Below are 17737 nucleotides of genomic sequence, written 5' to 3' on the forward strand. Positions count from 1 at the left end.
GCATAATTGTACTTGCCCATAATTGTTTGTATGACCCTACTTGAGGACAGGCGTAATTCATTATCTCTATGACAAAATTAATATTTATAATCCTGCGTCAAACTAATGATTTGATGTAAAAAGTACGCATCCATAAGGTTAATATGGTACTAAAATTACGCATCAGCGGCGGATTCTTGAGTTGTTTTTGTGCTACGACAGTTGCAGCAACGAATCGCCACCCGTGATATTATTTTAAATTGTTTTTAAAGAAACAGACCTGTGAAAGAAATAGAAACCAGGTTACCAGTGCTCCCCATTGTAGATAATTGTTTGCATAACAACGCCACCATGACGCAATTCCTTAAAATAATTTTTATTAAATCATTTCAAGTAAGATTTATTGGATCATGAAAAGAAAACGAAGTAGCGGGTTTTCTCGTATTTTCGCAGTAGCTTTTTCCTATTTCTAGCCTATGCAGGCATAATTTCCTAACCCTGTGGGGGCAATCATTAACATTTGCCTAACTATACAAAAACTAGAATAAGCTATCAAAAGCTATGTGAAAATTGGACGAATGTCGCTACTTCGTTTTCTTTCCATAATCCGATTTTTTTTCTTCATAGATATAAAAAAAGATAATAAAAGTATTCTACATAGCAACTCAAATTAACATTTTAAAACATTGAACATTTGTTTCAAATTAATAATTAACAAAGAACAAGGATGAAAAATACATTAAATCAACATTTTCTCTTTATTAGAAAATAATTCATAATATTTCTAAAAATGTTTGCGGATAGTTGGACTGACATTTGTAGAGAAATTAAGACGTTTGCTAATTTATAAAACCACTAATATAATGGATTTATTATTACTTGGATCTTACACCAGATTATCATAAACATTAATAAAGTGAAGTGAAACTTGTAGCTGGCTAAAATAAAGATCTTGCCCCATCCACCCATTTTCCCCCTCCCCTCAACTCTTACTACATGAACAAACTGACCAATAAGTAAAATCCGTGTTAAAACCCAAATTGACGACAATTCATCCTCTGTCATAATATCCACGTATGATCTATAACCATGAAAAATATATGTTTGAGACTTTAAGGGGGACTTCGATACTTTGATAACTTAAAATGATATAATAACACTTGAAAGAAATGCTAATTACAATGCGTAAATGAAAAAAAATGTAAAACTTATATCTATAATACTATTTATTATTTAAACTCCCTCTCTAGACATGAAAAGGTTGGGATATGGATAGAGCCTGCCTTTCTTATATTTTAATGAGTAAAAGTTATTTTGATTTTATCTAGCTAGAACTGTTTTTTTTTGTAAAAAGATAAAAACATTTTAAAACACAATCTATTTCGATTTTAATTTTATGGATGGTTGAATTTATGTAGTGCAGTTATAGGAGTACTTACAGCTTATTATTATCCAACGCAGACTGTTTATTTATTCCTCCAACATTTTGTCAAAATCAAGATACTTATATAAAAGAGGAAGAATGTGTGTCTGTCTGTCTGGGTTTACCCAAAGACACGGTAAAAGCTAGGCCGATGTGGCTTTTTGTAAAGCTTTACGTATTTTCAGTGAAGGATTCAATCTAATCTGGTGGTGCGGTACCCCAACCCACCAATGGAAATGACCCTAATTTTTTTTGATTATTCTAATTGTTTATATCACAGTGCCAACAGAAGTATAAATATATAAATTTTTCTACAGACAAAATGAAGAAATGACCAAATTTGAAAAGCTTTGCTTTTAAAAAAAAACTAGAAATAACAAGATTATGTAACTAATGGTTAAAGATAATTATGAACACATTAATGTAAATATATACACGACACACGTACATATTACTCAATTTTTATAATCAGAAAATGTAAAACAAAATTATTATACTTTATCATGCAAAGTATTGAAAAGGAAACTTTTTTGATTCGATATACAAATATTAATGGATTTTACATATAATGCACTTCAGATTTTTCTTTCATTGGCTTATCCTTTAAGAATCACAAAATATTATTCAATACGTATAAAGTATAATATATTAAATTAAGATTATTTTGGGGTTAGAATCATTCTGTCCCCCCCCCCCTCCCTCTTATTCTAATTTAATTATACAACCACAAAGACGCGTTCTTTCATGAAGTCTTCTAAAATATATTAATAACTAGAGAAAACGCACCTAAAAATTTGTATTAAAAGGTAGGGAAACCAGAAAAATAGCTTAAAACACACTACCTAGACTAAAATACAAAAATTAAATTGCCTAAAACTATCACGGGACCTTTGTAAATATTTCATAATATTAAGAACACTTCGATACAGTTATCGAACTCTTATGCACAGACAAAAAAAACCTTACTTCTTTGTATCAGAGAGAGGGGGGACATTGGGCTGTTTATTACACTAGTCTCCAAAGTTTTATAATAACGTTTTCTTTTTCGTTGGATAACAATCTTGGGAACTTCAGTTAATTTTGATTGGTTCGTTTATTAAGTTTTGTGTTCAAACGATTCAACCAATAATTTAATCTACATAAGGGGTAATTTTATGTATCATTAGTGGGGATGTGCATCAATTTATCGGCCATTGTCTTATCCCTTTATACCCCTGAGTGTGTATACTAGAGTGATTACCTAGGAAGATATTGATAAGCATGGAAGCAATAATACAGAACAGGAAGACAGTAAACTCCTCTGGATGAACAAGCCAACATGTTTGTACTAATACACTACTCTCTCCATTGCTTCCCTAAAAAAATAAATTATTATCAACAAAAAATATATGTGGAATGTGAGCTTTCATTCACTATGTCGAAAACGTATTCAAAACTCCAAGGAAGGTTCCCTATAACTGTTCTGAGTACTTCAGATTATTTTTTGCTTTAAACTAAAATTCTAGTTGTTTTTTCGATAAGGGAATTAACGGAGGGGTAAGAAAAATAGCGTTTAACAAGCTAAAACATCAGTCTATATAGAACCCATTCAAAACAGCTTTTTTTCTCCTTTTTCTTTATGTGCAAATTGCAGAACATATACACCAACAAGAATTAAAAGGGATACTTAATTATCCTTTATTAATCTTTATTTTTTTTTGAAATTTCGACACCTTACTAGCATACTATTGGGTTAAAATTCAGGAATAAGGTAAAGCCAATAAGCGAAATAAATATAAATAATATTAAGGGGGGAAGATAAAAAGGTCGTCAAGCGTTCCCCCCCACCGACAGCTGAGAATCATGTATAGTTCTCGTTATATTTTTCCAAATTAATTTCGATGTTGTTAAAAGCTAAAACAAAAACTTGCCTGTTGATTACTGGTATCAGATTCAGGTGAAGACATCCTGTCAAGTGTTTCCATTCCTTCTCCACCTATTAAAACAAAAAGTTGTAGCTAAAACTACAAAACAATGTACATAGAAAAAATGTTCAAATAAGTATTATTTATTTCATATAAAACTCTTTATGAAATTGACTTGTCTTTGCAGTCTTGGTTTAAGTTTTTAGATTAAATAAATAGGCTTCATGCCAAATAAGTCAGATTATATAACTAAGAACTTAACAATCAGGTCCAAAGCCATTCAAAATAAAAATTGACCACAACCTTAATTATAATACATACAAAAACTAATAATCTGTTTAGATATTCCCATAGATCAAATCTATTCCACTTCTATAAAAATAAAGGCTAACACAAAAGAAATGAATCGTTACAGACCGACAGACGAACAGACACAAACACTAATAGAGTAGCTTTGCTACTTCAAATACTTGACCTGTTCCTGCTAATACTGAAGAGACTAAAATAACAATATCACGTTGGCTTAGCAAGGAGTTCACTAAATATTTATATGTCATGGCTTTTTATTCATTCCATTTATTATTCTTATAATTATATGTTTTCTATATTCCTTATACAAAAGTAAAAGGAAGTCTGCCTGCGTATTTGTTTGAAAAAAAGGATCTCACTAACAACTGAAACGATATGGGTTTTCTTTTTTAATTAGCTGCTCATTGGCCCAGGGAAGGTTTATAAATATTTTGGTACCACCACCTTCCCAAGAGAAATTACCTTTAGAAAAAAGGCCTTGCAAAAAAAATAATTTTGAACTTGGATGAGAGGCCGATTTAACATCCCTTAGTTAGGCCTCAAATGCCTCTAGAGGTCTCTACTAGAGTAAACAATTATGATTTATATTCATATAACTAATTCTGAACAATCAGCTTAAATAGCGATGATTTAAATAATCTTTCCTCAAATTGGCCTATCACACAAAGAATGATTTATTATAAATAATTATACTAAACCTTTCTTTAGAAAAAATGAATACAAATATTATATCAGTTATCTATTTGTGTATACATACACCTAGACCTTAATTCATAGGAATTGTACATTGTAGAGAGATAATAAAAGGATAATTCCGGATATAGAAAATTGATAAAAAACATTATAATTTCATCTTCTACATGTTTTACATTATAGGATTATTGTCTGGTTATTATTTAGATAAAGAGTAAGTTATAAACAGATTATGAATCTTAACAAAACAAGGATAACGACTTCCATAAAGGCGAAGCTCTGAAACGGTAGTAAAAACAAACATTAACACTTGTAGAGTGTTAGAACTGAGTAATCAGAATATAAAGATATAAAATTCGAAACAAAATTTTAAGTAAATTTGTTGAAAAACTGCGCTAATACAGGTTATGGTTAAGGACATACTTACATTTTTAGGACTTGATTATAGAGATGTTAAGCTTACTTGTGTACTTTGTTGTCCTAGGAATCAGTATTTAAAAAATCAGATCAATCGAATAATTAGGTCTTATAAAAGTTTGCTTTTCAAAAAGTTAAAAATCTACATGTTTAAACTGAAAGTAAGGACATTCTGGTAACGATTATAGAGTTGCTACACTTTCTAGGTTGTACCTACCTACTACAGAAATCACTATGCAAAGTTTAGAGTCGATATGAAAATTCTAACATGCCTAAATTAACCGTTACAAATAATCATAGAAATCTTCGCTTTTAAAAATATTCTCACGTAAAAGAGTTATAAAATCTAATTATTTGTTATTTTGTAGCTAAAATTTTCAAAACATCAAGATACTTGACTTTTGAGGATAGTTTTATCTTAGTTTTATTCTGTTAAATTAAAAAAAAGAACTGTATAAAACTTCAGACACACTGATGCTGTCCATGACACTATAACGTCAGGTCCAACAACCAAGAATAATTAAGTGAAGCCAATCAATCAGTCCAATCACATAGAGTATGAAGTTAAGTCTTTGATTGCACGAACTTTGTCTAGAATTCCAGACTGTGTCAAGACATTTCTCCTACTCAAACTAATAATATCGCACATCTGAGTTAGTATTAGTAGGAAAAATTTTTAATTCCTAGTTAATAGTTATGACGATGTTTTGAGCCGTGATTAGAATCCATCACCTCCCCGACGACGAGCGTTTGCGGTCAGTGTTAAACCACGACCGCTAATTGACTTATAAAGAAGCTTCAATACTAATGTTTGCATTAATCCATGACATTATTCCTGATGGCGAGGAGTTGTTATTATTGAATCCATTTCCACTCTCCGCCCCGGTTTCAAACTTACATAAAACCTGAACAAAAATAATGGTGCTTTCCCAAAAAGTACCGGTTGAGCATTGATACCCCCTTCCCTTTTTTTTGAAATAATTAAAAAAAAAACAAGGGGACGAGGGTCTAGTTTTTTTTCTCTATATATACCCCAGGGGGGTGAGGGGGGGGGGGGGCTAATCCTACTGGGACTAATGTAACCTAGCCTAACCTGACCTAAAGTATTAAACAATATACAAAAAACTACCCCTTTCCCATTATTTTCAATTAATTGATAAATAAAAAGGGGGGGGGGGGGAATCAGTACGTAAACAATTACTTTGTGGGAAAGTACCAAAATAACATATATAAGAGAGATACAATACAATATACATGTAATAGTATTTTTAATTGGAAATATCTTTTACTTTTTTTGAAAGCTTTTTGTCTTTGTGCGAATGTGAAACACTATTCCACGTGATAATATGTGGTAGTAAATGCTCCTCAGCATTGACCATCAAAGATAACATTACAAGAAAAGATGGAACAGATGTTTTAAAATCTAATCAAATTGGATTATTCCATGATGTTGGTCATTAGTACAAACTCTTAAAAAAATATACCGCTTTTTAAAGTTTAGTTTTGTGCAAAAAAAAATACATAAAAGACATGATTTGATTTAATAGTTTTAAAAGGCTTACAATTTAATAAACAAATTAGGCTTAAGAAATATATATTGAAAAAGAAAACTAAGCAGCAGCTCATTTTGAATGGACAGACAAAAAAGTGAGTAAAAAATATTGAGTAATACATACCAATTGGTAATAATAGCAGCGAAATAAATCACAATACCCAAAAAGTATTTTACATATATAAATTGTACTGCTGAAAAGGTTGTGGTATCCTGAAGATTAAAAATTGAACAAAATATATTTAAAAGTAAAAGTTGATATCGTTTGTTATCTATAATATAAATTAAAGTAGAACGATATCTGTCTTTCTGTTTGTTTGTTTGTTAACAGGGTTGGGTAGCTTCTCATAGGTCCCGGGAAGGTTTATAACTATTTTATAGAAGGGTACCACCACCCTCCCAAGAGAAATCGCACCTAGAAAAAAATTACCCCCCCCCCCCCTCCAAAAATAATTAGATTTAAAAAAATCTAAATTAAAAAAAAACGGGTTTTGAGATTCAACTCCCACCTCCTCAAGTCGAAGCCGCTAATTATTTACAAAATATTCCAATCATTTTAATCATTTTGAAGTCAAATCAACATTTTCGTAAAAATATAAGTATCTCTCTCTCTTTAAATGCAGATTAAAAAGTACCTACTGTTTATTTATTTGATACTTTAATTTCATCAGCTAGTTTTACCCAAAGGAGTTTGTCAGAATACTTTCTGTGTATAATATTTCAAACAGGGTGTCACAAAAAATGTCCAAGGTTGTAAGAAAATTAGGACAGCTCGTTAATTACAAATGTAAAAATTTACCACTTATAAAATTTTGTTAGACTTTACTATTTTTGTTTAAATGTAGTCACTTTAGTTGTAAGTTGTAATTCATAAAACAGTGAAGTGAATAGGTATACCCACCTTTACATACGGTATACGTTACGAAAAATGACCGGTTTTTAAAATTGTCTAGCCCCCCCTGTAATGAAGTTTTAACCCTATTTTTTGTTTGTGTGATCTTTATATACATGTATAATGGTGTTTGTTGCGGTAAATTAGATCAAAGAACATTTTCCGACATTCAGCAGGCTATGAAAGAAAATATTCAAAATGAAAAAATTCCGACCCCAATGTATTTTTGTTGAATTTTGGTTAAGCCGAAAAATCATAGATTTTGAGGTCTTGATACATACTTTTTGGGCTCAAATGACTTGTATGAGAGCTAGGAAGTCGGGTAAGGAGTCTATGGATGCAAAATATTATGCTGAAGATAAGACTCGACATAACCCCAATGCTTATTTCAATTTTACTATGTGATTTTTCGGCTTAAGTTAAATTTACTTTAAAAAATAAGGGTATGAATTTTTTCATTTTGAATTTCTTCTTTTATAGCCTGCTGAATGTCGTAAAATGTTCTTTGATCTAATTTACTGCAACAAACACCATTATACATTTATATAAAGATCACGCATACAAAAAATAGGGTTACAACTTAATTACAGGGGGGGCTAGATCATTTTAAAGACCGGTCATTTTTCGTAACGTATACTGTAAATATGAAATGCATATTTAAGGTCCATCCTATATTTATTAATTACAGTTAGCATTTCTTTGAACTATTTTGCTGGGCACAGTTTAGTCTAGGAACCATATTCCCAATGGAGAATACGCATTTCCATGTTAACATAGAATAGTAGAATCCAGTATTTTGTCATCAGGCCACTCATACATTTCTCCTGGATTTTAAAACACTATCCATAAAAGCTTGAAGACACTTTCAACATACAAGACAGTGAGGAAGTTAAACATTTAAGACTTAGAGATGCCACGCTTGAAATATTGTGAATAATAATTATAGGTAGTACTCTGTTCAAAATCTACGAATGATTATAATAAAATTTTTCGTCCAAATAAAAAGTTAATTATTAAAATGTGACAAAATAGCAGATACCTTTAAATATTTTAAATATTTAAAAGAGATGTTGCACATGAAATTCATTACCATATACAATATATGTATAAATAATTTTCATATACACACACAAGGTATGGTAAGAGTACTTGATGTACCTGTATATACTCCTTGTCTGTCTAGTCTGTATAGTAAATACAATTATTACACCCCAAAAAAGTATGTATTTGAAAGAATAAATGTAATAGGTATATAATCCAGACAACTACCTGGTCCCCGTCTTGGAGACCTTTTTCCGCTGCTAGCCAATTGCTTTCTGGTTTTTTTGTAGCGACTTGGCTGTGATAATATTTATGGTGCTATTGGATTATATTCAAAGATTCAATTGAAAGTCAGCACAGGATATACGGGGTTGGGACATACAGTTATTTAAACCCTTTCCTTTATTATTTTTATACATTCCAGTGTTTTAACGAAGCCATATTGATATTAGAACATGTACTTACTGCATGAGTACACTAACCTTAAGAATGATGACAACTTTGAGTAGTAAATCCACCAGGTTTGCCAATATCAGAGATTTCTGTCTCTGGCGGTGGGAATACTTCTGGTAAGCGTCCTCCAGCTTGGGATCCTACAATTAAATAGGTGTGTGTGTGTGCCATCTCACGTGATTATGATAAAGCAGATACAATTTAAGTAGCTAGATACTAGTAGCTAGATAACTAGTGGCAAAAATTGTATTGATATATTGTTATTTTAAGGTGACTTTTCTAAAAGTTTCGTGTATATCTTTCTAGCATTTTTATCATGCATATAGAACCTTGGCCCATAGAGATAATTTCCCAAAAAATAACACCAAAAAACTTCTTACTACAAATATCTCAAAAAACATGAAAATTATTTTCTTATTTTTTCAATTTTAATTTTACATTTAAAAAATGTTCATAATAATACTGGATTCTTTGTTAAATTGATTAAAAGTTGCATCCAAATTATACTAGTATTCTTATACTGCATTATTAAACAAAATCAAATATTTTATTCAAGAAGAACATTTCTGTCATAAGATTGAAATTCATAGGACAATTCTAACGTGCCTAAATTAAATTAAGAGATAACTGTTAATGACGGGCGGCACTTATTATAGAAAATTTTCGCTTAAAAAATGAAATTTCTCTACATTACTTTTTTGTATTTTAAACCCTTTTTAATGTTGGATTTGATTAATCTTAAATTACAACTTGAGATTTGAATATCAAAGTATGATAAGGGTCTGTAAACAAATTTTACTTTCAATAGAATATTAGATGTGTGACTCCTTTTCTCTTAGTTAGATAAAGAAAAAGGGATATGTCACTGGAAAATCATTTAAACCTGCCTTAGTTTAAGAACCATTTTCTTTCTTTGCTTGTAAATATTGGGTGTTAAATTAAAATGGGAAGAATAATTATTTTTTATTGACATATTTCTTATCCCTGCTCCAAGTTGGTGCAATGTTAGTTGTACTATAAAAGAATATTAGATGAAGAAGATTGGGAGAAATAACCCCCCCCCCCCCTTCCCATGTATAGGATAGAAAACATTGAAGAACCCTCTCCCGTGTATAGAAGAAGAAAGAACCCCTGTGGATAACTGCACTGCATCCTAACTTACATAATTTTCTTTCCACAGACACTCTAACAAATGAAAATTAGACCATTGAAATTATATCTCCTTTTTTATTTAACTAGCGGCTTTGTCCCTAGCCTCTAGGGGTTTTGCCCCATTAGAAAATTTTTTAAAAATTTAAATTTAAGAAAAAAAATCTATTTCTGGTTCTGCCGCCAATGATTTATGTGAAGTAGTTTCCCCAGAATTTTTTTTGGGGGGTTGGGAGTGTCCCACCCTTAAGAAAATAGCTTAAAACCAAAACAGACTAATAAGTATAAACCCTGAAGAGTAGAATCCGATCGGTTCAGTGGTTACAAAGATCTTAAGGGACAGACGGACAGATAGATAAACAGACATCATTCTACTTTGTATTATAGATATATCATGTCAATAAACTAAATTAATCAGAACCAACCATTTGAAAACTTTGTTCTATAGATTATGATTGGAAAAATAGGACAATTAGAATGAAAGTCTTTGTCAATATCTAAATTTTGTTTTATTTAAATGAAATATCACTATGTATAAATATTTACTTTATAGTGTTATTTGATCAAGTTGCAGAAAAAAATATAATAATATAAACAACTTTTTTACACAGCTTTTTATCATTGTAATCAAATAAGAAATATTGCAAACCTCTCTAATAATTTAGTAAATTATCTCTTCTCGTATTCATTCGTAACTGATTAATATCCGGTGGATTGGAACCGGTTCTTCGGCATTTCGAGGCTAAAAAACTGGTTTTAAACTTATAATTGTACATTTTATATCCGCTGAAAGCTGTTTATAATACGATGCCAGGAATAACTATTAATTATATCGAAACTGATAAAAATTTAAAAATGATGGGGGAACCTTAAAAACATTTAATGTGTCTTAAATTTTCCGGGATTATTCAAAGAATCACAAATGTTATCGTCTCTATAACTCTTTTTAGTAATTTATAAATCCATCTACTTATACTTAATTTAGTTTATATGTTTATATTTATGAAATGCTATGAAAATGGAAAAATAGAACTAAGTGGGGGAAATGTGAATTACCCTACCCTGCTATTTGAGAGTGTATGTTTGGTTTAACTCTTTTTTTGGGGAAATTTGCTTTTTAGATATCATACTTTTAAAATTTTGTTAAAGAAAATTAATCATCTTTATATATTTCATTCTAAACTTGTGTATTCGAAAGAAAAAATTAGCACAATAATTTAATTAAGGTCTTGTTAAATTACTTTATTGGATGTTTGGGGTTTGTGTTATTATTCTTATAACCAATCAAGCAAGTCTTTTAACTATTTGGTTTAGTTATACTACTGGAGACGGACAAACTTGAATTTCTCAGCTTCTATTAAAAATATAAGGCTATTTGATAGTGGAGAGTTCGCTAATGAATTAAAATTTGTTTTTTTTTTATATTTTCAGATCGTCGGTAATTCAATTTTGAATTTTCGATTTTCACTAGATAAGAAATTTAAAGCAGATTTCTAGCACCTTTTCCATGCCCCATTTTTACGTATGTTCCTCTAGAATGATATTTTTTCTTTATAGGTTGCAAAATGGAATTCGTTTTGTCCTCTCTTTTGTTTTGCGGGTTATTTGATATTTTTTCAAATTATATTATGTTTCTATGTATGTTGTCATCCTCAGATAAACCTAAATTTGTTTGTTTGTGTAGCCATTGTTTCTTAGTGTTTGGACCTAAGTAGTCATGGAGAAGGACGAGACACTTTTGTATAGCCACTAGGAATATCAAGCTTCACGCTCAAGTAAATTATGCCTTGACCCGCTGTCTCAAGGGAGCTACTCTACATTACCTCACCCTCGCCGAGTATGGCAGGTGTCCCAAATAAAGTCACCGTAATGAATGACGCTCTCCACAGAGGAGTTTGGGATAAGGGTTGTACAGATATTATGTACGTGACTATTAAGTATCCAAACCATTCAATAATCTCCCTTCAACCAGAGAAAGTTGTGTGAATGTATTCAACTAAGAAATTAGAGTTGCCACATGGGGACTAGAACTCAAACTCTCATCCCTGCAACTTAGTGCGTTACCACTGAGCTACGACGCCCCTGATAAACCTAAAGGAGCTATCATGATATTTTATTATACCTGTAATCCAGCTGAAAGTGAAGGTAGGTATATGCCATGGTAGACTCTCCCTCGCTGGAATATGTGACCGCCAGGGTCAGCCTCCTTCAGGTTACAACATCCAATATTATTTTATTGTTACAATATAGGGTTATGTAGTAATAATATCCAATTATTCTGTTAAAATTAAAACCTCTTATCTAAAAAAAGAGAACTAATATTTTTTCCTATTTCAAGAAAAACTTAATCAATATTAAAATTTTCCTCCAAGTAGTTTTTAATACATCAAGTCACACTAGAGCTTCTCTATTAAAATCAATCAAAAATGGGCTTTTTTGTAAACTTTTTTCAGTGCCTGGGTCCCTTTTTATGATATCCTGAATGAGATACTAAACTTACCACTTAAAACTGTTCATTTAATAGTTTATGTCGCTTTTGATAAATATTCTAATTTGCTAACTTTCCATTTTAATCATATATTTAACCAAAATATTAAAACTTTCTTAATTTTGATTATAATTTGTTAATGAGCTAAAAAGTTAGATAATCTTATTATTACACTCTGAAGCAATGTGAAGTAGGGTTACATAATTCCTCTTTTAACATGGTATTAGTGATAATCAGTTTTGTAATTTTTCAAAAAAAAAATGTTTTCGAGATTTTACTAATCCTATTGATGTATGTACAATAATTTTTCAACTATAAGAAATAATTTTGAAAGCGTAGCATCTTTATGTTGATATTTTCTCATATGCTAGGCTTCGCTTCTATGCAGGTAAATGATAATATGGGGCACGTGCCTAAATTTTATGGTAAGTCCATAGTGATACAGCCGCCGCTAGTATGTAATAAATTGTCACCTATTTGATATATTCATGAGCAGGGGCAACAAATAGAAATTATGTAAATTTAGTTTTCATAGATAGGAAGATAACGGACAGCTGTGGTCGTTTTTTATAGTCATTTTGAACCCTAGACAAATCCTGTAATTAATGGTAATGATATTTTAGCATTGAATCTCTATAATAACGTTTCGATGTTTCAGTAAGTTCATGTTAAGCTTAATCAACTATGTATTTGTTTTACTTAATTTTTATCAGATTTCTATATAACATTTTTTAGTAGCGAAGCTACTCTATAATTCACTATGTCCGTCCGTCCGTCAGTCCGTCAGTCCGTAACGCTATGGGGGAAATGGGATTTACTCAGCTCCTATAAAAGATAGAATGCTGAAATTTTTTGACAACATTCCCATCATTAAGGAGCACAATTGACTATAAAACATCGTTGGCGGTCGGACCGCTTTTTAGCAGGTTTTAGGCTATTTTTATATTTTTCACATTTTTCTCCATATCTTCAGTGTTTATGGTCCGATTTTCAAAATTTTTTTAGTTATAGATATCAAAATTAAATTTCCCGTCGTTTAAAGAAAACAACGATGAAGGGCAGACTGCCTTTTTAGCAGGTTTTAGGCTATTTTTATATTTTTCACATTTTTCTCTATATTTTCAGTGTTTATGGTCCGATTTTCAAAATTTTTTCAATTATTGATATCAAAATTAAATTTCCCGTCTTTTAAAGAAAACAACCATAACGGCCAGACTGCCTTTTTAGCAGGTTTTAGGCTATTTTTATATTTTTCACATTTTTCTCCATATCTTCAGTGTATATGGTCCGATTTTCCAAATTTTTTAAGTTAAGGATATAAAAATTTAATTTTCTGTCGTTTTAAGAAAACAACCATAGCGGCCAGATTGCCTTTTATCAGGTTTTTGGCTAATTTATATGTTTTACATATTTCCTCATATCTTTGTTTTTTTTTTGTCCAACTTTTTTGGGATATCAGGATCAAAATAATTTTCCCCTTTGTTATGTGCATCTTTAATGTAATTTACTTTGACCATCGTCATCATACAAAATAAAACAAGGTTTCGTGTTTATTTTATCCAATAAATCTATTCTTGATTTTAATAAATACCCTTTAAATCTACTTGTACGTATTCCCATCTATGATTTTTGTGCTTCGCTACTTATGGATGTTGTCATCCTTGTTTTCTATATCATGAACGTTTTCACTCTCCCTCATGCCTGTATTTGCTAGATTTAAATTCATAACCAGGGACTAGAAATGCAAATGATATGCCTGTGTATGTGTGTGTGTTGTGTTTGTGTGTGTGTTTAGTGCGTGTGTGTGTATTTGAGTGTGTGTGTGTGTGTGTGTAAACAACCATAGGGAATACCTCAAATCACATTCTTAGTGTTTATGTAAATACAAAAAAAAAATTTCTACAGCAAAAATAGTTAAATTATCTAACCATATTTTTGTTTGAACTCGTTTTAATTCCAAAACCTAATTTTATATGTCAAATTCAGCTTGCAGCAATCGTCATAAGCTAACTACGGAGGTTGAGGAACACCCGCCACACCTTGTGGTGAAACCTTTTGAGGTATAACTACCCTCCTCCCCATAAATATTTTTTTTAATATAATATACAATTATTTTTCAAGTGCTTAATTGTGCGACAAATTGTGCCAAATAGTAACTTAATTAGAGGATTTTTTTTTAAATGAAGCTTAAAACGATAATGCCACTAAAAGGTAGAGGCGAAACCACTAGTAAATTCAATAAAGAAAAAAGTGCATATGAACAAATATACAAAATTTAGCCATGAATATTTGATAAAATAAATATACATGGAAATAATGCTGTAAGCATGCTTAAACATTCCAAAGTATTTTCTAACCTAAACAAAAGCATATTAATATTATAGGGTTTAATATTCATATTGTTATGATATTTACTAATTCAAATTGGATGTTTGCCTTTGTTGAAGATGTTCTGCTCAAATTTGCAAAATGCGGTTCAACCTAAAATATAATGAATAGATTCATTATACTTAAATTTATTTACACGAAAATGCATGATTTTCTTTGTATATTTGTATGTACAGCCACTTTTATTATTTACTAAGTATATTTGCGATTACTTTTATTTAATGAAATCTTCCAATTTTTAACATTTACAAAACGTCCTGCTTTATTGCATCAAGATCCATGACAGATCTATATAGGAAATAAACGTCTATAAATGAGCTCGAGTCTTCCAATGGTAAAGTGTTTAAAACTCATAGTGCTCCAATAATCCTCATTAAACTCTCATTGACCAAAGCGATAAGACCTTTATTCTATTTGTTTATGGAATGAATTAAGTTTTTCACTTCATGTATATATTTGAATTACATTGAAGTATTTAATCCTTTTTTCATAAATAAAAAATATACGTTCATAATAGAGTAAATCTAAGAAAACTGTATTTTAAAAGAATTCGAATGTGGCGACACTTCCTTTGTGTTAAAATATTAAAACTAAAATTTTAATCATATTAACCCTTTGGTGATGGTAATGTGAAAAAAATATAATTGAAAAAATCTTTTTAAAATCATTTAAATTAATAAATATTTAATTCTTTCTTTTAGATAGTAATGGCGAGGGAGGAAAATTTATTTATTGAGAAATAGATAAATAGATATGTACTTATAGAAAACTAGCCAATAGCGATATAGTTATATTGAGCCAACTCTAGTATAGTTGTAACATGGATTACAAAATCAAGTATTAATACATTGAAGAACATAAAAATTAAAATGTCTATTAAAGTAGCAAGAAAATGACAACTAGCTGAAGGGCAAGTTATAAAGTAGATGCTTATTACTCACGGATTTGGTCATCAATCATCAATCCTAACAATTAACAATTTGTAATTTGCATTTCCAATATAATGACGGACAATAAGATATAGAATAGATGCTAATTAGTCAAGGAAATCTTCATAAAAATCTTCGTCTATTTTTAATAGTAGCTGAGTAAATAATATTTTTTCAGCTTAAATTTAATATCTTATATGCATAGAACCAAAACAAAGAAAAAACTTAAGCCATATATCTCAAATAGCTTACTAGAAATGTTAAAAGACTAGGGGAAACCAACTCCTCCTCTAATGGAAACTCCCTTGATAGCTGTTATATAACAAGATGTTTTAAACTGCAATTATACATCCATCACCTTTTCTCACTGAAGTATTTATCGAAAATTTCATAAAATTTATCGTTTACCAATGTACTTTCAGGCTAAAGCAACACAATTTAATAAATTGAATGTGCCTTTTAAACTGTCTTTTGGAAGGAGTTTCAATACAAATATCCATTATTGATAATACTTCGGAAACTTTCATTAATGTTTCATATAAAAATCACGCAAGTGTGTCAAGAAAATCCGGCAAAATGAAAAATATTATATGTCTTATCAAGTCAACCAAAAACTAGTTTGGTAAAACCACAAAAATCAAAATAAAATAGCAAAGATTTTTATGTCAAAGCATTGGGTTGTTTAAGGCTGTTTGTCTGTCCCCTCCTTACCCTCTAGAATGCAAACCCCTAGATGCTAGGGGCGCAAATACTTGTGTCATATAAAAGGAAACATTAAAAAATAATATCGTGGAAATTTAATAATTTTATTACCAAACGTTGTTTTGAATCATTTGCCTTTGAAGGAAAAATCAAAGCACAGTTTTCACATGCCATAACAACCTTTTTAAATCATCATATTTAACATAAACATTTCTTCACAGTCTACACAAAGTTTTAGCTAAAATCACATTGTGTCTTATACTTTTATATAATTTTTGATATAACTTCACTTATTATCTAAGAGTATTAATAAATGTAAATGTATGAAATTGCAGCATAATCAAAAACTAATTACTGCTAGAAACACTTGTGTTGCAGTTAAGGTGTTAATGTACTGATAAAACAATTAGTTCAACAAATCAAATATCTATATATGTATGTACTAGGTAATTTAGATAAAAGAGAGAAAGAGAGAGTAAGAGTAAGGGATACAAAATTCAAGGGATAAGGGATAATAAAAATGAAAAAAAATAATTAAAATGAATTTAAAAGAAAAAGGGGAGATTAATAAAATGGGCTAGAAAATAAAAGAAAGAAGAAAATGTAAAACACAAGGGCAAGGTAAAATCATGCAATAGAAGTATTAAACACTTGAATCTCTAACAAAGAAAAAGTTTTACAAATAAAAAGATGAAAAGAAGGAAAAAATGTGCAAAAGAAATTATGTAAAGTCTACAAGAATTTTCAAATGGAATACACACAGAGAAAGTCATCTTTAAAAAATTATTCACTTTTAAATTAAACATGGATGCTAAAAAATGTATGTATTCACTGCAAAGTAAAACCCAGTTGACCAGAAATTTCTGAGATCTTGAGCTTTACACAAAACCTTACTACTGTAAATTATAGAATGACTCAGATTTGGGACTCTATGTTTTACCTGTAATGTTTTTGGTTCTTCTTCAGGTATATAATTGTGCTCCTTATTTAGAATCCTGCTGTCTTTCATACCACATAATAGGTCACCTGAAAATTTAATATCTAAATAAAATAAAGAAGTTTTAACTGCAAAATTAAGTATTCTTTAAAAATATACGTTGAGTAACTAATCTAAATCTCTTAATAGGAACAAATTTTTAATAGTAAACAAAAAATATATCTATTTTGATAAAATATTTGAAAATTCTAATAATCAGAGTTTTGAAAGTGAAACTGAACCAAAATTTCCCCCACAAATTACCTGTGCCCTGCACATAGAGAGAGGTATTGTTGCTTGAACTTCGGGTAAAGCCATCTATAGATACATCGCGGGGTCCAGGTACTAGAATAATACAAATAAACATAATAAAGCTTTAAATGCCTAGTTTCCAAAGGGGCATTGGAATATAATAGTCTTTCAATATTTCCAATTAAAATAT

The 17737-nt window shown here is 30.2% G+C and overlaps 1 protein-coding gene across 2 annotated transcripts in view; it reads right to left on the bottom strand.

The window, feature by feature from the left end:
* Positions 1 to 17737, bottom strand: part of LOC145313661 (adenylyl cyclase 78C-like) — an 84299-nt gene that overhangs the window by 53994 nt on the left and 12568 nt on the right. Inside the window, exons 5-14 of one of the 2 annotated variants that reach the window (XM_080153170.1) lie at positions 17560 to 17640; positions 17260 to 17345; positions 14737 to 14781; positions 11935 to 12018; positions 8693 to 8803; positions 5561 to 5630; positions 3782 to 3844; positions 3313 to 3377; positions 2643 to 2757; positions 260 to 342 (exon numbers count right to left, since the gene is read on the bottom strand). In XM_080153170.1, the coding sequence (XP_080009296.1) occupies positions 260 to 342; positions 2643 to 2757; positions 3313 to 3377; positions 3782 to 3844; positions 5561 to 5630; positions 8693 to 8803; positions 11935 to 12018; positions 14737 to 14781; positions 17260 to 17345; positions 17560 to 17640 (803 nt within the window). Of the gene's footprint in view, positions 1 to 259; positions 343 to 2642; positions 2758 to 3312; positions 3378 to 3781; positions 3845 to 5560; positions 5631 to 8692; positions 8804 to 11934; positions 12019 to 14736; positions 14782 to 16430; positions 16669 to 17259; positions 17346 to 17559; positions 17641 to 17737 lie in introns of those variants that run through there. The other variant, XM_080153171.1, reaches the window with a different exon arrangement.

This window comes from Acartia tonsa, chromosome 3 (genome assembly GCF_053477335.1).
Source record: "Acartia tonsa isolate MP-2025a chromosome 3, ASM5347733v1, whole genome shotgun sequence".
Lineage (NCBI taxonomy): Eukaryota > Metazoa > Arthropoda > Copepoda > Calanoida > Acartiidae > Acartia > Acartia tonsa.